Below are 23,541 nucleotides of genomic sequence, written 5' to 3'. Positions count from 1 at the left end.
ATATGCGTTTGAAAAATAACTATACCTACTCTTCTACTAGTACGTAGAATTAGGCGTGTGCATGACTGCCACTGCATTGGCGGTAACACATTAGTTACTCGACAGTAGACATGTGCCCTCACTGCGCACTTCGCACAATAGCCAATAATGGCTTTATCTTTGTAGCGTACCTTGCCCTTTTCAGGTTCTTCTGGGAGCGGCTGTTTCTCGGCGGGCCCGGTGCCCTCCTTGGTCTCCTTGGTGTCCTTGACGGGCTTAGGTACGTGCGCGTTGAGGTCGAGCGTGGTGCAGATGTCGTCCCAGTCGTGGAACGCGCGCTCCTTGATGCGCGACACGAGCCCCACGAGGTTCGGGAAGCTGTCGTTCATCGCGTCGCGCAGCGGGTGGGCGACCTCCTTGTCGATGAAGTTCAGTTGAGCGAGGTTGGAGAATGCGACGACGTCCAGCTGTAGAGAATAACAATCATAAATCAGTCACATGTGACCAGTCTCAAAGGTGCGGACGGGATACGCAAGCATCAGGGTACCAGCACCAGCACTCCCAACCGGTCAATCGGTCACTCTCACTCTTGAACGAATTGGCTGTCCAATGTCCATCAACCAAAACTTGTAGATGTCTTTCAAGACTCAGCAAACATGTTAAGTAAGCTCATAATATATTTATTTCTAAATGAATGATAATATTTAGGGCAGTCTCCAATGAGATGTTCGTTTGCAAAAATAGCGGACCGCAGTTTGACTTCTGATCCTTGTGGTAGGGTTCCTACTACTAATTAGCATAAACACCCCAATAATCGACATGTTAAGACCCAATATTCGACACCTTGCTGTCAACTTTATTGCTGTGACATTATGACTGAAAATGCCGACTATAGGAGCTGTGTCGGGCACTGGAGCTTCTACGTTGCTATAACTCATATCATAAGCTTCTTGGTTCTGTTAGCTTATGTTATTGTTATTGAATAAATAATCTTATACTCAAAATCAGTTCCAGAGGTTATAAGGGCTCTTAGTAGTCAGCAGCCCCAACCTAACATAACATACAGCCCTAAATTCTACACTGTAAACCCTACTGCCGTGCCTACTGGCGTTCTTACACGCCGAGTGTTAACCGAATACTAAAGAAGCTCCCACGACATCGCATAATGCTCTATTTGGTCGCTATGAATGAGAGTATTGCGTTATTCATCCATTTTCTACTTTCACGTGGTCTACTATCACAACATTATGTTCAAATTGCAGATGACGTTGACGCTGTGGTAATGATCGCGATGCGATATCATTACAGTGATCAAAGGAACGTGATGTAGGCATTAGTTAACTTAGAATAAATTACCCCAATTACTTACGTCCCAAACGCTGAGGGAGGAGGGTCTTGTCTACAGATCTTACTAATGTAGGTATAGGTCTCACAATGAAGAGGCGTTGAAACGAATGATAAATAAAATGTAACATTTAAAACTTTCGCGCTTTGAACACATATTAAATCACATTTACAAATTCGCGATAGACCCGATTGTAAATGTGATTTAATATGAATAAAAGGTGCCTGATTGCTAATTATATTTCATAAAATTTTCCCACTTGTTTTGATTAAATAGTCGTTTATGGTAATTAAATATATACTTGCCGAAAAATGCATGCTCTTTTATTTATTGGATATTTAAAAAATGAAATCAACAACTAATTACATTTCAATTAAATTTTACACTTTTAATAATGCTTTTATTTTTATTTTCAAACGCATTAAAAACAATGTTATTCTATAGAGACTATAATGGATTAAAATATATCAGTCATCTTTATTTAACTAACATTGCAACACCGCAATTGAATAATTACTTCTCGGAAGTAATGTAATGACTGAACGCTTAGCTAAGGACGTGTTTATCTTACAAGCACCTATTAAGAAACCAGCTAAACAAAGACTGAATTGTATCGAGATATTTTTCGGGCACAGTCATGGGAGATAAGAGGGTTTTAAACAATTAACGTTGTTTAATGAGAGTAGACAATTTTAGTAAAGCGACTATACATCTTCCAAGGAAGTAATTTTAGTAAAACACGACGAATGTCGGTTATTCTCACTAGTTACCACCAAGTTACCAGTGGTAACAACTGCGATTTTTTATCACATCTGTTTTCAGTGGTAACAATTGAGAAATAAAATTCTCAGGATTTACCACCAACTTGCTTTGGTGGTAACTAGTGATTTTTTTCCCAGTTGTTACCACTGAGGACAACTGAGGAAAAAAATCTCAGTAGCATAGAGAAAGAAGTAAGCTTAGAGTGCTCAATCCATACATAAATAAAAACCAAATATGATAAGTTAAGCCAGCTATGCGAAAACTTATTTGTTTAAACTGTATAATATAAAGTTTAAACAAATAAGTTTATATTTACCTAAGTATTAACTTTCAAGCGAGTTTTAAACGTATTAATTAATACGTTATATCACATCTCCCATACAACTTATTATTTTAAAGTGAGGACACTGATGTATGGAGTGAGCACTTAAGCTTACTTGTTTCTGTATGTGAGTAGTTACCATCAAAAATTTGTCAGTGTCCAATACTAATAAAAATACCTGTGGTAACCACTTGGTGGTAATTTCACATTATTTTGGTTGACTACGTGGTGTTGTTGAGTTTCCTGGCTCAGTAAGTAATTATTAATATTTAAACTAGCCTTACTTTAGTCCCAACTCCCAATCGAATGCTACGATACTTGAAAATCACTGCGCAACATTTTACGTCACGAAAAGTTCGTGTTCGGCTGTAGATATTGGTTGAAAGTATAAAGTAAGCAGATTTGTCACGCACCAGGGTGGGTTCGTCGCCGAAGAAGAAGGGCCTGTCGGACAGAAGATCGGAGAGCACGCGCAAGTCGTTCTTGCCAAACTCGATGATTTCCTCTTGGCTGTGTACGCCGATGCCGTGGGCCTTCGCTTTTTTCATACCCTGGAAATATATTTAACAACTCATAAAACTTTATGTATAACTGCATTAATATTATTACATATATTTTAATACATATAATACGATACGATTTGTGTTAAATTTTTATAAAATATGAAATACTTAACTGAAATATGTAACTTGCAAAACTTTTCGAACAACAAGTACCAAAGTAGCTTAATATTTAATACAGTCGGATAGCACAATATTGTAAATGAGATCAGTATTTGTTGTGTATGTAACTGCATGTAAGAATTGATAAATAAAGTAACCTTGCGGCCAGACGTGAGCTTGTAGCAGAAGTTAAGGATGGTGTTCGGCAGGCGGGTGTTGAGCGCATTCTGCAGGTTAATGTGGTAGCCGTTGATGACAGTGTCGGGGTACTTGGCGCGCCACCACAGCAGCACCCACGACAGGTGGTTCTCGATCATGGAGATCATCGCGTGCGACAGCACCCGCTGCTCCGGCGTGAGCGCTGTGTATAAAGCAAATAGGTCAGGTGCTGTGAGCCTCTTGCACCCACGCTGCGCTCCCAAATGCACATGCGCGTCGCGTCGCGTCGTGCCTGATCTATCTAGAATTCTAGGTCGCCCGGGCTCTCGATCCCGATTTTTATATGACAAAGAACCTTGCACTCGCGAGGTACGTTGACCCTAAGCCACCATAATATTATAAGCATTTTTTCCTAAACGTAGTTATTTAAGCATACATTACTGGGCGACTCATGAATGCAAGGGTTATCAAATAACATAGTAACAGGAGCCTTGCAAGTACTACTGCGACGGCTCTACATGTGCGATATAGTTATTTATATTAATAAGGTAATGATAAGGCAGTGCGTACCCGCATCGAGATCCTTGTTGAATTTCTCAGAAAGATCTTTGATGATGAAAGTGCTGTCGGCAATCTCTTCACCATTCAACTCCACGAACGGCAGTTGCCCTTTTTTGGAACGGAATTTCGCCTTGTGATCCACGTTCTGAAACAAACATTCAATTTTTTATAGTTAAAGAATGGTGATATAACACTCAACTCGTCCGTCGCAACTCTATTTACAAATAAAAGTTATTTGTTTATAGAGTGCGTAGGGTACGATAAGCTTTGTGCGTTTACACCACGACATATTCCAAGAATAGTCAGCTTGATAGGACTCTATTCTTCGTACAAACAACCGACAGCAAAAACAACAGAAGTGTTGCTTGAAAACACATATTATGTATAATTATACTATATTATGCAAAGTAACTCGCAGACAGTACATTACTCTATTTTATCGATAAAGTTTCATTACATCACACGGTCGTGTACCTATTTAACTAAAATTAGTAATAGATCTAGAAACAAAACGTAAGTCATGATTGCAAGCAATTCCATAAATAACATTAACCATGTAAGGTTAAAACTACATGATGTCATTAAAATTCGTTAAATTCAACCTCTCTAAATAAGAGCACGTAATACAGATAGCAATAGCAACAGCGCGGAAGTACTTTTAACAGAAGGCATGCACAAAAGTAACAGTAGAGATGGGCCGAATATGGAGATTGACGAATACGAATATTCGGCCGAATGTTCAGTTCAGACCTTACCGACCGAATATTCGGTTCATCTGTATCATTCTAATTACCATTTAAAAACATTTCAATTACATTGGCAGCTAAAGATAAATCGCTTCCTATGCAATTGCCTAGAAACAAACAGGTCAAAAAATGTAAGGGACTCGCAAAAAAAATTTCAACCGTCCCCAAATAAAACATTGCAAGGATTCATCATGGGATTTAACGGGAAAACGTAACCAGATGGAAGAAGGTACAAGTTCTGGAGTAGCTTTTACAGTACTACAACAAGACAAACATAATAAAAAATATTTGCCGAATATTCGGCACTTTAAACCTAATAATTCTGCCGAAAACTTGCCGAATATGCCGAATATCGAATAATTACCGAATCGAAAAGGTCTCAAAAGTTTATGTCAACTACATAGTAACTGAATTTTAGTCTCAGCTACACTAAGTCAAAATTTATGTAACAAATTTGGGGGACTGCGATTTTCTTGCTTGTGGTGTATGGTCACCACTCACCATACACCATACTATGGTTTATGGAACGGTGTTCATGCTTATCGCTAACAAGCTAATATTAAGACAACAAACGCTTTGTCAGGTCATTATCGCTTGAAAGACGACCATCATATTATTATGCCTCGAGTCACCACATAAACATCCGTTTGTGAAAATAAGTTGAAATTTAAAATAAATTATTTTTATTGAGTGAATCGGTTCAGAGGTGTTGCTTGCAAGCTTTTTTCCTTTTTCTTGGCTTTTGGAATGTTTAACTACTAGTATAAATAGATAGTTATAGATATCAGTTGTGGCAGTAAGTAGTTATTGGTAGAATATGATATAGTAATAATTTTAGCCTAATTTTATGTCGGTTCATAATTCAGTTTCAAAAAGGGTGAAGTTTCTATGGGTTTGTTTGGGTATCCGGTGATAAACAAGTCCCTCAGAGCATAATAAATAGGTGTGGAGTTTAACACTTAGCCAGCTTCAAACAAAGCGTCCATGTTACACCCCAATAGCCACCCTATCTCAACAACTGCGACATCCACCACCATCCATTTCATTTTTGTCGAGTTTTGTCCTTTCCTGTTTTTAGGCCAATCAAATTAGATCCAAAAAGAGCGTTATGAGGAATTAATTTCCAGCAAGCTGCAAATCGTTTTAATATTTCATTTGGTCCGTGTAATCCGAGTTTGCTCCATGTGTGCATAAATTTTGGGAGCCTTAGATGAACTTTTCTTTGGATTGCCAAATCACTCGATGTATGTAGAAGGAACCCAACATCAAGACACTACCAGCAAGGTTTGGTGAATCAGACACTGGTAAAAAGTCCGATTTTTACCATGATTATACAAAAAAAGTTTTCTTTTTTTACAAACTGACTACGAATTCAAATTAAGATACCTTTTGGATTCTCATATATCAATTTTTATCATGATTAGGACGAATTTTCGGACCGTTTTCTATCTACAAGTAAAAACTGGGATGGAGCAAACTCGGATAACACGCATTTAGGACCAAATGAAGGTATTAAAACTATTTACAGCTTGCTGGGAATTAATTCTTTGAAAAAATCTAATTTGATTGGCCTATTTCGAGTTCAGCGTCGGCTAGGGTCCATGTAAACCCAAATTGCGACTGAGAATATCAACCTATTTTTGTGTGGGTTTCCAATTTTACAACGTCACGAGCTGGCTTTTGTGTGTGACAGCTTTAATTGTATTCAGTTACCGCGATAGTTAAGGCCTGTTTATGTACACATTGATTACTGCACTATGTATTTAAATACGCGATATAATTATTCCTTAGTCCTTAACTATCATATTAGTATTAATTAAAATTTTCAATACAATTGCTTAGGAAGGTGAACAAAAGACAGTCATATTGTACCTACGTCCTACACATATTTAGTACGTACTTAATAGTTAATATTATACATTTTTTTAATGATTTGAATACAGGTTTTATTGTCTTCGATGCCATCATTCCGTTATGAAGTACTTATAGTTTGTTTTGGAGCTCCCTACATTGATTAATTTAAGTGTGTTAGGGAGTTTAAGACTTAGGTTTGGGTGCTCCAGATCGCAATCAACACCAATTTCAAAAAGCAGTAGTTGAAGTAAGTTTCGTGGCTACATCACATTTACGGATTTTTTTTTGCTATCTTAGCAACGCTGAACCGATTATACATTTTACTAATGTAACTGTCGTTTTTTAGGGTTCCGTACCCAAAGGGTAAAAACGGGACCCTATTTACTAAGACTTCGCTGTCCGTTCATCTGTCTGTCCGTCTGTCACCAGGCTGTATCTAATGAACCGTGACAGTTGAAATTTTTACAGATAATGTATTTCTGTTGCCGCTATAACAACAAATACTAAAAACAGTATAAATAAATATTTAAGTGGGGCTCCCATACAACAAACGTGATTTTTTTGCCGTTTTTTTTAGTAATGGTACGGAACTCTTCGTGCGCGAGTCACTCGCCCTTTTTTTTAAGTTGAACATATTGTTGACTTTTTACTTTATAGGGGTCATCCATTAATCACATCACATAAAATCTCGATTTAAAAATATCAACCCCGCCCCCCCCCCTGTCACACCTTCCCCTGTTGCTGTGACGTAATATGTGGATAAATCCATATGATCTTTTTTTTGGGTCAATGTTATCCACGGGAAGGAATGAGTCGATCAGTTGAATTACGTCAATTACGTGGCAACAGCAGGTTGTCACAAAAATCGGCTCTCAACACAGCAGTTAATTTCTATTAAAGGGCTGTAAGTGTAAAGGAACGGTTCGAGTTCGAGCAAGCGCGCCTCGAGGGGGGAGGCGAGAGGCGCGTGGCGTGCGCCCGGCGTCGGGGCGTTTATCTGCCCGCGTAGCTATGGCAACGGGCTTCAGACGAGCGGGGAGAGCAGCTGTATTGATTTCGACTGGCGAGGTTCAGCGGCCGGCTACCCTCTCGCCCCGCCGAGGCCATCCGCCCCCGCTCGTCCCGCTATACTCTGCCGCACAGACCTAGCCCCAATCTGTCAATTCGAGTGACATCCCTATTGACTTTTAACATTTACATGTAAACATTTCGGATTCGCACGGCTAATCGGGTACCTTATTAAATCCAGTTTTAATTTCGATTACTGAAACTACTTTTTTATTTCTCATCCTCTGAAAGTGGGTCGTTGCTGTTCTAAAAAGTGTGCCGGAAATGATACGTTTCTGCTCCAGAGCACTGTACTTTATGAGTACGTTTTTTCTTTTTTAATGATAAGCAATTAGTTCTGGTTTTAAATGGATTTGTTGTACCTACTATTTCCAATCTGATAATTATCTCCCTATTCCATAAATAACGATATTTTTACCTCATTCTATGTAATTTAATTATTTTGATTTTGACAAATTGTTGTCCCTATCTTCTTTTTTTTTACCTATTTGTTTAATTTGTAAACGATTTACGTAGATCCCTTAGGATTAGGCCAATTTTGATTTCTCGCAACGTTTCTTTAAATTGTTAATTTCTACCCTCAAGAACACATGTATTTTACTTTCCTCGTATTCGAAATGAAAAGTAGTATTTAACTTGGGTGGAAGGCACCATTTTAGTCTCTGATTATTGGCGCTCACTGCGTACTACCGCCAACAACCTCGACAGAAATGGGTGACTTTCATACCTTGGTTAACAATGTACTATTGTTTCATTCGTGACAGGTGTCAAAAAAATTAAAACCTTACCGTTGAAATAGACAAATGAAATAAGTATAATAAGTTTGACGGTTATGAATTAAGAACGGCATTAGTTGTTATAGGTACTAATTGTAAGATAGATTAAAGTTTAGACCACTAACTCACGTACTCCAACTACTGACAACTTACGAGGACTAATGATCCACTTTTCAAAGTTGCCAAGTTCGTTCCCCTCGCCGTGAATAACTGTGTCTGTGGCTTTAAACTTGTTATGCCTGATTTTAACAAATGTATTCTTAGGTAGCTATTTATAATTAAATTTAATGCTTTATTAAATTATAATAAAATTACGGAAATAAATGCCTACTTAATAATTTACCACTACTCTTATAATATAAAAGAATTAGACAATATAAGTAAAGTTTGCCTGGAATAATAACAAAGATTAGTACATCATAGGTACATACTTGTATCCTGCATCTCCGTTCACTTTACTGAGTAAGTGGGTAAGTGACCCGCATGTAACTGAATGATTTGTTGCTGCTCGTAACTACGAGTCTAAGCTAACAATCAACCCATTAAGTTGAGGATTGAACAAGCGGAACGAGTATCATTGATAAAAAGCCCGACGCGACGCCACATCACCCGAACGTAAGCTAATATGCCGCCGGCTTTATTGATTATATGTATTGCCTGTATTGGTAAGGTACACGTTATTTTAGACTACGCGAATAAGCCTACCCTCCAAAGGGTAAAAACGGGACCCTATTACGAAGACTCCGCTGTCCGTCTGTCTGTCTGTCACCAGGCTGTATCTCATAAACCGTGATAGCTAGACAGTTGAAATTTTAACAAATGATGTATTTCTGTTGCCGCTATAACAACAAATACTAAAAAGTACGGAACCCTCGGTGCGCGAGTCCGACTCGCACTTGGCCGGTTTTTAGTTTTTGTTGCATCTATATGTGTAGTTTTGTACTATTAGGTAAATGATACACTAACTTTGGGTGAAAACGATAAATATAAAATGGGACCTTCAAATATTTGTTTCTTAAAAAAACTACCTGTAGTTTGTATATGCGGTTATTCGTGCTTGCGGTGCGGCAGTAATTTTAGTTCCACCCACGCTTGAAACAACCTCACTCGTGATGTGCGACTAGCAACAGCTAACGTGACGTCACCCATTGAACTTATGGCGCCAAGGGTGGAAACCGGGGCGGTGGGTGAAATACTTTGTTTCAGTCCAATGCCTAGTAGGCTGTGACAACAGTGAAACTGGACCCACAACACAACTAGTCATGGACAGTTCCCTGGAATGTTCCCTTTGGGTACCTGTAGATCATTTCAGGAGAGATGGCAAGAATGGTGTCATTAAAGAATGTCAATGTATATAAGGTTGACACACAATGATATTTTGGAAACAACTACATTTTTTACAAGTTTTTCGAGAGACAGAGGAATTACTTTTATTAGGATTAAGCCTTCTTTTTTTTAATGAAATAGGAGGCAAACGAGCAGACGGATCACCTGATGGTAAGCGATTACCGCCGCCCATGGACACCCGCAACACCAGAGGGGTTGTAAGTGCGTTGCCGGCCTTTAAGATGGGAGTACGCTCTTTTCTTGAAGGTTTGAAGGTCATATAGGCCTGCAGTGCATTTAAAATACTTAAATAAGATAAGACAATTGAAGACAATTTCCTGAAAAGATTTTGCTCTTATGGAGTTTTCATTTTTCACACTGACACCGCAATCCAGAAAATTACGGAAAAACATTCCGTAAGTCCGTAACTAATTTAGCTCTTTCGCTTAGTGTGCAAACGAGGCTATATACATAGGATATTTTTGTTCTTAAAATGCAGGTTGAATTACGAACTAAAACATACTGACTGATAAAATTCTTATAGTATGACACTGCCAACTCAACTCATTTATATAACATGTTCGTCTATTATTGGTTCAGGAAAAGCAATCTTGGGTCAGTCTCGAGAAATAATTTTTATTGTATTTAATTATCCAAATACACGAATCTTACTTAATTCATTCAACCCATGAAATAGTTACTATTTCATGGTCATGCTCACATGGATATTATCATTCACTCATTCTCGTTCGATCCATTCGTGCCAGCTCTCCTGAAATCACCCATAATATATTTTTTCGCAATGATCGGGAATTAATTGGATGTCTGTTGCGAACGCGTTAATCCGTTTTCATAGAACATGCGCTTAATGTCATGCCACTTCACTTCACCGACTTTGTTGCGTAAATTGAGCGTATTTAGCTATTTAGGCATGTATTTAAGCTGGGGTGCTACGGACAGGAAAACTCCTAAAGTGCTGAGTCCCTTCTCATTCCTCTTGAACACCTGATCCGGGGGAAAGGGAAGGGCTCTTAGAAGGTGCGCCCCGGGGGCAACGGTAAGTAATCTCTTGGTTTCCAAGTAATTAGGGGTTCTGGAGTTAGGGGGGTTCCACTCAGGGTGTCCTCTGAATGAGGGAGAGTTCACCCTAGTGCGTGCTGGAAGGGGGCCTTTGGGCCGGGCGCCTGCGGTCGCGGATGTCGCGTGAGGGCACAGGATTGCCGCTGACCTGTATAAAACTGCGGTTCCGGTAACTGTCTAGGCAGAGGGCCTATGAAGACGGCCGGGGGGGTTGCCACTGCTCGCCGGCGCCGCCGTGGTGGCCACGAGGATGACCACCTCTATAAAAATCGATAAGGCGACCTGAGGGGGTGGAACCCGGGGTTTTTCCATCTCCTCCCGACGTGGAGGTTGTCATGAGGGACCAATGTGTGGTGTCGCCCTACATACTACCTTCGAGAGGGGGAGCTTTGGCTCCAGGGCCTTCGAGTCCAAGGAGGGGACAGCCTCGGCTGTCGGCAGCAAGCACTGTCCGCGGTGGAATGCTTACTGCGTCCTTGTCACCGCCACCTTTGCTGCGAGACGGGCATACCGTGGATGGTTTAGTCGGTATTTGGCTCCTTGGTCACGAGTCCGACATTCCTAGTTCTAGTTCCCAGGCTAGGCGGAATGCCTAAATGCATAGTTTTTTAGGGTTCCGTACCCAAAGGGTAAAAACGGGACCCTATTACTAAGACTCCGCTGTCCGTCTGTCTGTCACCAGGCTGTATCTCACGAACCGTGATTGCTAGACAGTTGAAATTTTCACAGATGACGTATTTCTGTTGCCGCTATAACAACAAATACTAAAAGGTACGGAACCCTCGCTGGGCGAGTCCGACTCGCACTTGGCCGGTTTTTTTTAACGTGGAGAACCACATTGTAGACACTAAAAAACGTATGTTTATTTAAGGAACAAAACAATAATATCAAAAAAAATGTAGGTGTAGGTACATCATCATCATCATCATATCAGCCAGAGGACGTCCACTACTGGACATAGGCCTCCCCCAAAGAGTCCCACAATGACCGGTCTTGCGCCACCCGCATCCAGCGGACTCCCGCGACCTTTACCAGGTCATCAGTCCACCTTGTGGGGGTTCTACCCGCGCTGCACCTTCCGGTACGTGGTCGCCACTCGAGAACCTTTCCGCCCCAACGGCCATCGTACATACATATATGCAATTCATATGCCTGTATAACCCAGAATAATAGGGGAGGCAAGGGCAGGTACAATCAGCGTCAAAAATAGCTCATCAGACTATGCTTGAAAATGTAGTTTTGAAGCATAGTCTGGTGAGCTACTACATTCTCTACGGTCGGGGAGCCCAAGAGAGGATTTTTGGAGTCACTCGACCGCGTCAGATTAAGATATGGGGGATACCTTGTGTCCTGCTGAGTACCTCCACCGAGTATGCGTCCTTGACACCGAGCAGGAATTCAAGGGCAGCCCGTCAGAATAGTAAAAAAAATCGCCACCTTGAAATACTCGAGCGCGTCAGATTAAGATATGGTCGATTAATTACTTGCTAAATAGTGTCCAGTTCAATAATCTGACGATTTTAGTGATCCGTAAGTGAATGGCAGGGTCACAAAGTTGTAAAAATACCCACCTTGACTTACTCGAGCGCGTTCGATTTTTATTTTATATTGAATGGAATAATGCAAGAATAACTAAATAAAAAAAATCTGCCGATTTGAGCAAGCAGAAGTGTCAAAAATTGTTTATGAAGTTTAGTGCACCCAGCTCTTTTTCCCTTTAACTTTTTCGCTATCTGACTCCTATTTGGAAATTAAGCACTTTTATAGATTTTATCTAGGTTAAGTATAACTAACAGGTGTAAAATTTTATTATTTAAATTTTGAGTTGTTGCAAATTTTTTTCCTTTCTTTCTCTCTCACACTGTCCCCATATAAGCCCTCCGATGTAATTATTTTAATAATACGCTTTTAACAATATAATTAAACAATGTTAATAACAGGGAGCCCAAGATGCTACATTTGAAGTAACTAGAGTTAAAAAAAAATCGTTGTTAACCAACATTTATTTAGAAATCCTCAAACTGTGATATCTCGTGAACCCCTTGGTCGACTCTGATCTACTTAGCGGCATACTGCTCAGTTTTTTAGGTACAAAACAGTTTACAAATACAATAAATACATACGACAGGATTTTTTTTAAATTATAAACTGAAATAAATGTCATATACGAAGGAAAAAATGACCAAAGCCTCCAGTGTCCAGAGCTGGAATCGAACCAGCGTACCCCGTTTACCGGACAGGTGCCTGAACCGCTCGGCTATCCGGCCACGGTGGCATGGGTCGAAATTTCCAAGTATATGACAATTCCCGAAGGCTTGTGGCGCCCCTTTTTTTAATTATCTTGAAATATAATTTTTGTTTTTCAAATCATCAGAATAAGGATACCGCTCCACATTATCGTCAGATTAAGGTTTTACATAAATGGGACATCAATCTGAACCTGTCTGTATAATAATCTGACACGCTCGAGTATTTCAAGATGGCGGTTTTTTTTGCAACTTTGTGACTGCAATTAGCTTACTGCTCGCTGAAGTCGTCAGATTATTGAAATATACACTTTTGAAGGGTCCATTTAACAACCCCTTTGAATATCTGACGCGCTCGAGTAAATTATTTTTTTCCAAGTTTTCTACCCTTCCATATATCCTGCCTATGTAAACCGCCAGATGAACATACTCTTGTTATCAGAGACATGCTGCGCGACTGACACTAGGACGCTACAAATATCTGACGCGCTCGAGTAACCACATTGTGTTTTTTTTTTACATTTTAAAAAGTCTGTAGACGCTTTCCTGTTCGCTAAAAAAGAAAATATTATATAACATTGTTTTTTTTTTTTTTCCATCATCTAATCTTTCGATTCCAATAGATCTCTACGACGCTCGAGTTACTACACATTTAGCATCGTCGCCTCCCCTGCTACTAACAGCTTAAATAAAAAAAATAGACGTGACTATTACGTAGAATAATTAGACTGTATAGCAAATAATTAAATCTAGGCTTTATTTCCGGACAACCTAACCCACATAAAGGCAAGGCCAGGAACGATAAGGCTCGTAAAGGGGCAAACAGCAACATGTATAGCGCAGGCAACAGGACGTTGGGGCGGTCTTTATCTAGCCTTAACTGGTACACATTTATTACTCGAAGTTCCGATAACAGCGGAGATATTTTTATCGCAGTTAGGGACCGTTCTAAAGCTCGTAAACTCGTAATATTTATGCATATCAGAATGACAGTTGTGATAGGTATTTGTGTTTTGACCTGTGGTTGCGAACACTAATTTGAAGGAACGTTTTCCTGTGATACAGGCAGTGGCAGGTTATATATAATCTAACAAATCCAATAATAAACGTTTATTTCATTAGGTATTTAGGTATGTAATACATATAAAAAAAAACAGTTACCTAACGTTAGTAATTATTACCAGTCACATTTTGATAGTATTAGCAAGTACAGTAAGTCAGAAATAATACGATTTTTATAACCATATTTTATTACGAACTCGCATGCCTATATCAATATTAAGTTTATTAAAACATGACCTTATGACGGCATCAGACAGTTCGTAAAAGTGCGCGCCACGAGTCAGGACCAAATTGGAAGCTAACACAATTTTAAGCAGCAAAGGGCGCTACTAAATGCGGGTTGTGCTCCGGGAGCTAGCCGGGACCGGGAGCGGCGGAAGCCCGGGCGCGGCGTGGCGCGGGGTTGGTCGATGGCCGGAGCGCCGGGCGCGGTCGCGCAGGCGCTGCCACGGCGCGGGTCGAAGCCCTCGCGGCCGCCGACCCGGCCGTCTAGGCTCCCACTCATAACATAATACACCACCTCTATATATTGGATCGGCACTCTGCTGAATCCCGACCGATAGTTCTCCCTCTGCTCGATAATGCAGTTTCATTATATAATTGTGCCTACTCTACTTAGATGCGCCTAAAATTATTATTTGAAGGGTCCCATCAGTTACCGGTAAATTTTAATATTTTTAACACTACAATATTAGTACATTATTGCAGAGGCCGGGAAAGTGCAATTCGTGGATGAGTTTCGATTTTGTCGGACGACGCGTAGGACGACGAATCCTGGAATTGCTATTCCTGCCGAGGCATATATAGTGCTTTTCTCCAATCTCTCTCTTTAATTATTTTTTTAAAGTTAAAGGCACAAGTTATTCTGCCATTCAATACTCGTTCATTCAATATAATTGTGCAATATAAACTGTATGACCACGGATCCTTATAAAAATATTAAAGTTATATATAGACTGTTAAGCCATTTTCGTCAGTAGAAAAAAGCGGCAAATTTAAAAAATGTAGGCGTTAAGCATTATGTCCCATAGAAAATAGAAAATCGGAATTACGCGCCTTTTCCTACTGACAAAGTTGTTTGACAGACTATAATCTTTGATTTTATTAAGCAGATTTCGCAAGATTATACACGACGGTCTTGTAAGAACGAGACATGTAAGATCGTTTATCTTGCTATCTCACTCTATCCTATAGCTTGAAATGATAGCTGATCGGGTCGTGTAGACGCGGCCCGCGGCTATAATAATTGGCTGTGAGTTTTTCTTGAATTGGGTGAATAGGGACATTAGGGACATTTTGAACTTTGAGAGAGATTTTAAAGGATTTTTTCCTCGATGGACACAAATGTATAGGTTTATAAACTTTTGTCTTGTTTGAGAATAGTTTTATAATAAAATATGTATTAATCATTTCGTTTTAATTTTTTTTTAAACAGGCCGTTATGATTCAAACTGGATCCGGGGTGAATAGGAACGACAAACAAAAACAGTTACTTAATATATTTATATACCTATTACCATTCAGAAATTCCGCTTGTTTTATAAGTTGGTGTAAGTGCTACTCATCTACCAAAAAAACACTAACCAAATAATAACTAATTATAAAAACTATTTTTGGCAGCCCCGTCCCTATTGACCCTTTAGCGTCCCTATTCCCACTTATTGCGTCCCTATTCACTACCGGAGGCGTCCCTATACACCTCGTGTTTTTTCGAAATGTTCATGGATCTCTATATTCACACTTTTTGCTAACAAAACAAATATTATTTATACTTACCATGTAATTAATATTTTCTCAATTAATACTAAACGGATTTTTCACTATCAGAAGTGTCACAAATAAGTAAAACCTTTACTTTTAAAGGAAGTTTTGGAGCTCATATCAACCATTCGTTGACAGTCTCAATTTTAAACTGTCAGTTTGACATTATATCACGAATTTCATGCTTTTCCAGTGTTTCTATTATGAAAAGAATATAATCAACTATTATTTTCAATCGTATGATATAATTTGTGATACATATTTTCTTTTAAATTATCAGGTAAATGTCATTTCCGGTTCTTGTCCCTATTCCCCCCGCCGTCCCTATTCACCCCATTTGACGGTACATATTAAAAAAAAAGTAAAAAACAATACAGTAATAAGTTATCATCCCATCAAAAACATTACATGTACAAAGATGCAAGTCTCGCAACGCAGTTTTTCTACTACAAAAATGTTTTGAAATGTAATGTGAAACCAAGTCGGATATTCTAGTCAGTGCCAGGGGGTGATAAAACCGTAACAATATTAGATACCTTTATTTTTTTAATACTTATAATGACTCGCACGGCTACATAATCACATAAGGATAATTCGTCAACTACTTAAAATAATCCTAATTCAACATAACGCTGGCCCTAATGACATGCAGTTTGAGCATTACACATACGAGTAAAAGGTACAAGTAAAGCATTGTGTGCGATTGCCAAGTCATTATATGTATTAAAAAAATAAAGGTATCTAATATTGTTACGGTTTTATCACCCCCTGGCACTGACTAGAATAACCGTTTTTTTTTTTTGATTTATTTAAAGTCGCTTTTAACAACAAAGGTCATTAGCGACCACAAGTGAATTACAATTTTTTATTTGTTTCACATTACATTTCAAAACTTTTTTGTAGTAGAACTGCGTTGCGAGACTTGCATCTTTTTACATGTAATGTTTTTGATGGGATCTCATCTCTTTTTGTAGGCAGTCCTTCTTTTCGTGTACTCATACCCATACCATACTCATACTATGTATACACATATCATAATTATACACATCTTCATTCATACTCACATCGTACAACGTAGTGTACCTATACTTAACCTACTAATTGTAGGAACTGCAAACGTAACTTTGTTATCGCATATATTTATATAGCTTTACAAACTTACTTGTGCAGTTCTTAAATCTTTAAAACGTGACTGATATTGCAGTATTTTTAAGTTTTTATTGGCTTAATACGCTAAAAACTAATTACGTTTCAAATTTGGAGCTTGTGGGTCTGCTAGAAGTAGCTTAGAATTATGATGATCGTGAGTGAGTGTGTCAGTGACAAAACTAAGGAACTTTGATATGCAATTATTCTTAAACTACATGTGCAAATTACATGTTATTGAGGGTATATCTAAATCACGTCACTGAAAATTCAGGGTTCTCTAGCTTTAGCTATCACAAAATTACAGAACGTTGAAAATGGCCTTAGTGGCTTCGAGAAAAGGATGGTACGGCCGTGCCTCTTTGTTTTGCTCGACTTGGCGGGGGCACGGCAGATTACTGTAGTGTTTTTTTACATCCCGTCCGGTAGAAAATGACAGAACGATTTCTTTTTTTATTTGAATTTGACAATAAAGAAGAACTTCCCGTACTATTTTTGCTACAATAAGGTGAACATTTCCGAGCATATTGCAGAAAAATAATAATATGCATGTGTGTTTTTCTTTATCATTTCGTGGCTAACATGTCGCATCCTACCAGAATTATAAAAAATAAATATTTTCATATTTTGTGATATACCTATGTATATGAAATAAAACTATGAAAATGGATTATATCGCGTATATTGAATTTATAATACATCCCGACGTATCGAACCCTTTACAGCGTTCCGTCCGCAATAATCCGTTTTCATAGTTTTATTTCATGAATAACTATCGCGGTAACCGAAGACAATATTACCTATGTATATGTTACGGGCAACTTGATTAACCGGGCAGTATAAATAATGACCGGTTATTATGAGCGTCGGGCAAAGTGATAAATTTATTACGTTGGCCGGTCCATTTTAATAATGCCCGACAGCCCGTGATCCATTTGATAAATCAAGGTTTGAGATAGCTTGAATTTATCACTTGGACCGGGCAGTATGAATTCTTCCCTACTTCTAGCCGGGCAATGTGATAAATTTGGTCGCGCCGTGGTGGAAGCAGTTTATTTCTGTGGGGGTGTTGCAATTCTAACCTAAGCTAAACCTACTTTTCTATAAACAATTATTTTCTGTGGGGGGTTGTAGTTCTAACCTAATCTAAACCAATCTTCTGAAAGTTTTATTACATTGCCCAAGGTATGTCATTATTCATACTGACCGGTCAAAGTGATTAATCTTGCAGTTTTAATTACATTGCCCACTTGATGCGGGCATTATGCATACAGACCGGTCATTAGTCATAGTGACCGGACTTATCAAGTTGCCCGTAACATATATACCAAATGCTCAGCACATAATATATGTAACATAAGCGTAAACGTCGGCCAACGCACCGTAAAATCAGTACTTCATCATTTCCCAAGTATTCGTAATAAATAATACTAATAAAACGAACGATATGTAAATACAATCAATCACGCAAGATATCCACGTTCCTGCTATTAACATGCACGTTTTAAGTACGAAAAGGCGCTTTGCTAGGTGGAAGAAACAACAATTATCAAATCGAAGTAGGTAAATTTTAACAATGTATGTTACTGTTCAGGAGGGTGCTAAATGTACACAATGCCAGAACACAATGTAGCGCCGTTATTTAAACAGAAGCATTCGTAGAATCGCTTAGCATTGTGTGAATATTTTAAGGTAGTAAATTCACATTAGAATGGCCGCACCGCTGCAGGCTAGATACCTATAAAAGTACCTACTCGGGTACCTATGCCATGTTTTTACGCTCCATTTATAGACGGAGCGCCCTTGAACTTGTTTAATGCTACCCGAAAAAACATTCTTTATATTTGCTAATGCTTTTACTTTAGGCAGTTTTATTATTTGATTAGGAATATTAGGATTATGATCTCATATAAATATTGTCCACCTGCCGAGCCATCTTATAACATAACTCATTTAGACCGAGATTTCATGTACTGAGTTAACACAAATTAGGACATGGCGAAAAAGTTTAAAGCTGGCCATAAGATTGTTTAAAACAATTTTGTCTAATTATTTATTTCATTCTCACTAGTGATGTTTGGCAGACATGATGGATATGTATACCTACACCAAGATGCATGAATATGTCTTAATATTTACATTTAATTGAGCTCGGCAATGTTTTTTTTTTCTTTTTCAATTTTTATCATCTACGGTTTTAGTGTATGCTGTGTATGTAATGTAATATTATACAAATAGATATACATAATTTCAATACACCTACGAGTTACCTAACATTTACAAAAGCATAATTTTTGACATACGATCGCCAAGAGAATTAAGTAATAATTTTCGTATGTTTACGTACATACGAAGGTACAGTACTAGTTACACGATGATGGTACCTTAGTGTATAAATTATGGGAACAAAACAACGCACTCAGAACATAATATGTTAGTTTAACTATGCATAATAAGATAGACAGGCAGATTGTGTGAATATAAATTATAAAAATTGTTAAAGATTGATCACGCATTCCGCAGACAAGATAGGTTTGGTGCTACAGAACCGATTAGGTACGAGTACAAAGAATGTCCACGTTGCCATTTTATTTGTTACATAATATTAATAATAGACTTTTGGCTAGTTGCGTATAATTGATTGTTATTGTAGGCTACATTAGGTGCAGCGACGTGGTGCAGTAGGTTGAGAAAGTGCAGTCGGCATACCGTGTCATGATTTCATAGCTCACTGGCTTAGTCGCGGCTGCGGTTTCTAGATCTCATTGCAACATGCGCGACTGTTCCGAGGCGTGCGTTAGTTTTACGGCGACGGGAAAACCTCTTATTTACAAACAGATCTCCCATTACGTTGATAGGCAAGATAGACGAATTCTTTTCTACCTACATAATCTACATGAACAATAATTTTTAAGAAAAAAAAACCGACTTCAATGGGGGTTGCCGCTGCAAGTTCACTTATTGTTGATGGTGCACTCTTAGATTCCAGACAATGAAATGAAAAAGACAGCATCTTTTGCCTAATTATGTAGAAAAGGAGGTAAAACCACCCACTTTTCTAGTAGCATTTCGTTTTTGTAAGGGTCGCAGTTCTAACCTAACGTACTTTTCTGATAGCATTTCGTTTCTGTAAGGGTCACAGCTCTAACCTAACCTACTTTTCTGATAGCAGTTCTGTTCTGTGAGAATCGCAGTTCAAAACTCACCTACCCACCTAACCCACTTTTCTAGTAGCATTTCCGGGTCCGGGTCTGGGTCCGGATCCGAGTCCGGGTCCGTGTCCGGCTGTCCGGGTCCAAGGTTGGGTCAGAGTTTGGTCCGGGTCCGGGTCCGAGTTGGGGTCCATGTCCAGACCCGGGTCCGGGACCGAGTCCGGATCCAAGTTTGGGTCTGGGTCCATAAGGAAGAGAACAAATCGCCAAACGTGAACTACGTGTCATTGAAGAGTTCCATTTTGATCATCATCAGCAGTTCCACTTCATCAAATGTCACTTTTTTTAAGGCAAATGCTGGATTTGTTGATGAAAGTACAAAAATCACTATATGTATGCCTTTCACATTTGAGGAGTTCCCTCGGTTCCTCGTGGGTATCATCATCAGAACTCGAGCTTGACAAAAATATGTCTTAAAAACTTAAGTTGCTTAACAAACATAACGTAGAGGACAAATCGCCAAACGTAAACTATGCGTCATTAAAGAGTTCCATTCTGATCATCATAAGCAGTTCCACTTTATCAAATGTTACTTTTTAAAATGGAAATGGTGGATTTGTATATAAAACACAAAAATCACTATATGTATGCCTTTCACATTTGAGGAGTTCCCTCGATTCCTCATAGATCCCATCATCAGAACTCGAGCTTGACAAAGATGTTTCTTGAAAACCTAACTTGCTTAACAAACATAACGAAGAGGACAAATCGCCAAACGTGAACTATGCGTCATTGAAGAGTTCCGTTCTGATCATCATCAGCAGTTCCACTTCATCAAATGTCACTTTTTTAAATGTAAGTGCTGAATTTGTTGATGAAAATACTAAAATCACTATATGTATGCCTTTAACATTTGAGGAGTTCCCTCGATTCCTCATGGATCCCATCATCAGAACTGCTTTTTGACAAAAACGGGACCAATCTGTATGTATATACTTACAATCAAAAAAATAATTTTCAAAATCGGTCCAGAAATGACGGAGTTATGGAGTAACAAACATTAAAAAAAAAACAACCGAATTGAGAACCTCCTCCTTTGAAATCTTGAAGTCGGTTAAAAAAACATACAACCGAATTGAGAACCTCCTCCTTTGAAATCTTGAAGTCGGTTAAAAAAACATACAACCGAATTGAGAACCTCCTCCTTTGAAATCTTGAAGTCGGTTACAAAAATATCAAGTCAAGGTCAACACCACTTTAGTTATTATTACTATAGAGACGACATACCAAACAATAAAATTGTCGCAATCACAACCTAACTAACGCCGTAAAATTCATGGCGCTTACGCGTTTAGGTCGCGAGATTCACGCTCCGCTTCTATGGTTTGATGCCAAAACGGCAGCAACTCATGGCGCAAAATACTGGTTCTCTGTGTCGGTTCTATAACTTAGTAATAATAGTTCAATGGCATGGTCAAGACACGGTGTACGGAACTGTGCCCTAACCGTTAAAATAACTCTTATTTAGAAGTGGAACATAAGAATATACATTTCATATGAATCACCAAATGATATAGCAGGGGAGCCGGCGATGCTAAATGTGTAGTTACTCGAGCGTCGTAGAGACCTATTGGAATCGAAAGATTATAAGAAGATTTTTTTATATAGTTTCTCTTTTCCAGCGAACAGGTAAGCGTCTAGATTTTTTTAAATTTCGGGGAGTCGAGGGTTAAAAAAATCGTTAAGTAGATTGTGGATTTGGTCCTTTTGGTCCAAGTTAATGCTTTAATTTTTTTATAACTATATGACACTTATTTGTACGCATTTTCCTTATCTGATGATCACAAGTTCGATACCCATAAGATAATGCGTACAAATGATTGACAGATTTAGTAATAGCAAAATTATAGCATTAATTTGGACTAAAATGACCAAATCCCCAATCTGCTTAACGATTTGTTGAACCGCCCACCAACCAGCGGGTCAACATAGACGGCTAAAAGTGGTAGAGTCACGGGGTAGCAAGATATCACTCATATCCTAAAATCCCCTCTTGGGCTCTACAACGTACTATATATTTAACGTACTATTTGACAGAGTCCACACACGAAGCTATAATATATATTTTGGTATATTACGATATCTTATAGCAAGGCATCTTAAGATACCTAGTACAGCTCGGTATATTACGAAATACTTTGGTATATTTCGTCTCTCTCACAATGTAGGTGCTAGACAGAAAGCGATATATATTTTGGTATCGTTGTCGTGTGCGCCGGTACTTAGCTATACTATAAGATATCTTACGGCATCTTAAGGTATCTTACGGTATATTAATATATATTATCGCTCCGTCTGTGACACAGTAACAGCTTATAATGTTGTTGTATGTGGTATCAAGTACTTAAAAGTGGTGTTTTATAACGTAAAATTTAGTTGGCAATCGTATAATTCTAATAAATTCACCATAAACACAGCCGTTTATTTTTTATAATTTATTTTCTGATGTATATCAAATAAGTACCTATACTATGGATACTTCTATAGTACCGTATTAACCTCGCCTCGTTCAAGACGCTGGATTTACAAAATGTGTTCAACACTTGCCGTTGTGTCGCCGTCAAAGGACATTAACATTATAAAAATATACTCATGTTAGCCCACTTAGTATCTTATGTTGAATGAAATGTTATACGGTTCAGTTATTTATAATATAGATTTAATTTAGGTATTAACAGTCATACGATATTATCTGCGCTTAAATATTTGTGAGGAAGTTTTACTACCTACTACCTACTTTTAAATACGAGCAGGTAATATGTATGTACAGTAGAATCCGCTTATAATGACATCGAAGGGAAGTGACAAATAAGTCATACTAAGCGGATGTCATATAAAGCATAGCTGATTAACTTCTTATTTTTGTTAATTTTTCCAAATTAATCTCATATTCCTTTGTGAGAGATGAGTTTTATTAACCTTGTACCAATTATGGCAATATCAACTTGTCACCGAGAATCAAAACTAAAATAACTTAAACGCCACGCACGCACCAAACGTCCTCGCAGGGAAAGTCGTGGGGATGGTCACGAAAACCAGCGAATGTGTCAGTATAACCAGACATAATTTCATGAAAATAGGATTTATAGGTCATAGAAAGCGATTTGTCACTATAAGCGAAGTCATTTTATCCGAATTTGTCACAAAAGATTTTATATGAAAACCAAACATCGCATAATAATTACGCCATACTAAGCGGCTGGTCAGTATAAGCGGCATAATGAACGGATTCCACTGTACTTTATTTAAACTGAAACACACCCAACTTGTCCGTAGAAAAAGGCGCGAAATTCTAATTTTCTATGGGGTCAACTCTTCGCGCCTAATTTTTTTAAATTTGCTGCATTTTTCTGCTGACAAGGTCGCTGTGCAAGAGTATATTTATGTTACTTTACCATTTTCCATGCTAAGTAGATAAGTATAGAAAGCTACTCACAAGTAGGTAGGTGCTGGCTATCCAAATTAGACCAGCAA

The 23,541-nt window shown here is 38.5% G+C and overlaps 1 protein-coding gene across 1 annotated transcript in view; it reads right to left on the bottom strand.

Annotated features, from left to right (window-relative positions):
- The window catches only part of LOC134754361 (failed axon connections), a 43,672-nt gene that overhangs the window by 5,601 nt on the left and 14,530 nt on the right, over window positions 1-23,541 (bottom strand). Inside the window, exons 2-5 of the mRNA XM_063690656.1 lie at window positions 3,800-3,935; window positions 3,229-3,431; window positions 2,822-2,959; window positions 171-446 (exon numbers count right to left, since the gene is read on the bottom strand). Coding sequence (XP_063546726.1) covers window positions 171-446; window positions 2,822-2,959; window positions 3,229-3,431; window positions 3,800-3,935 — 753 coding nt within the window. The remainder of the gene's footprint in view (window positions 1-170; window positions 447-2,821; window positions 2,960-3,228; window positions 3,432-3,799; window positions 3,936-23,541) is intronic.

Source organism: Cydia strobilella, chromosome Z (genome assembly GCF_947568885.1).
Source record: "Cydia strobilella chromosome Z, ilCydStro3.1, whole genome shotgun sequence".
Taxonomy (NCBI): Eukaryota; Metazoa; Arthropoda; class Insecta; order Lepidoptera; family Tortricidae; genus Cydia; species Cydia strobilella.
This window is presented reverse-complemented; position numbering and strand designations above follow the sequence as displayed.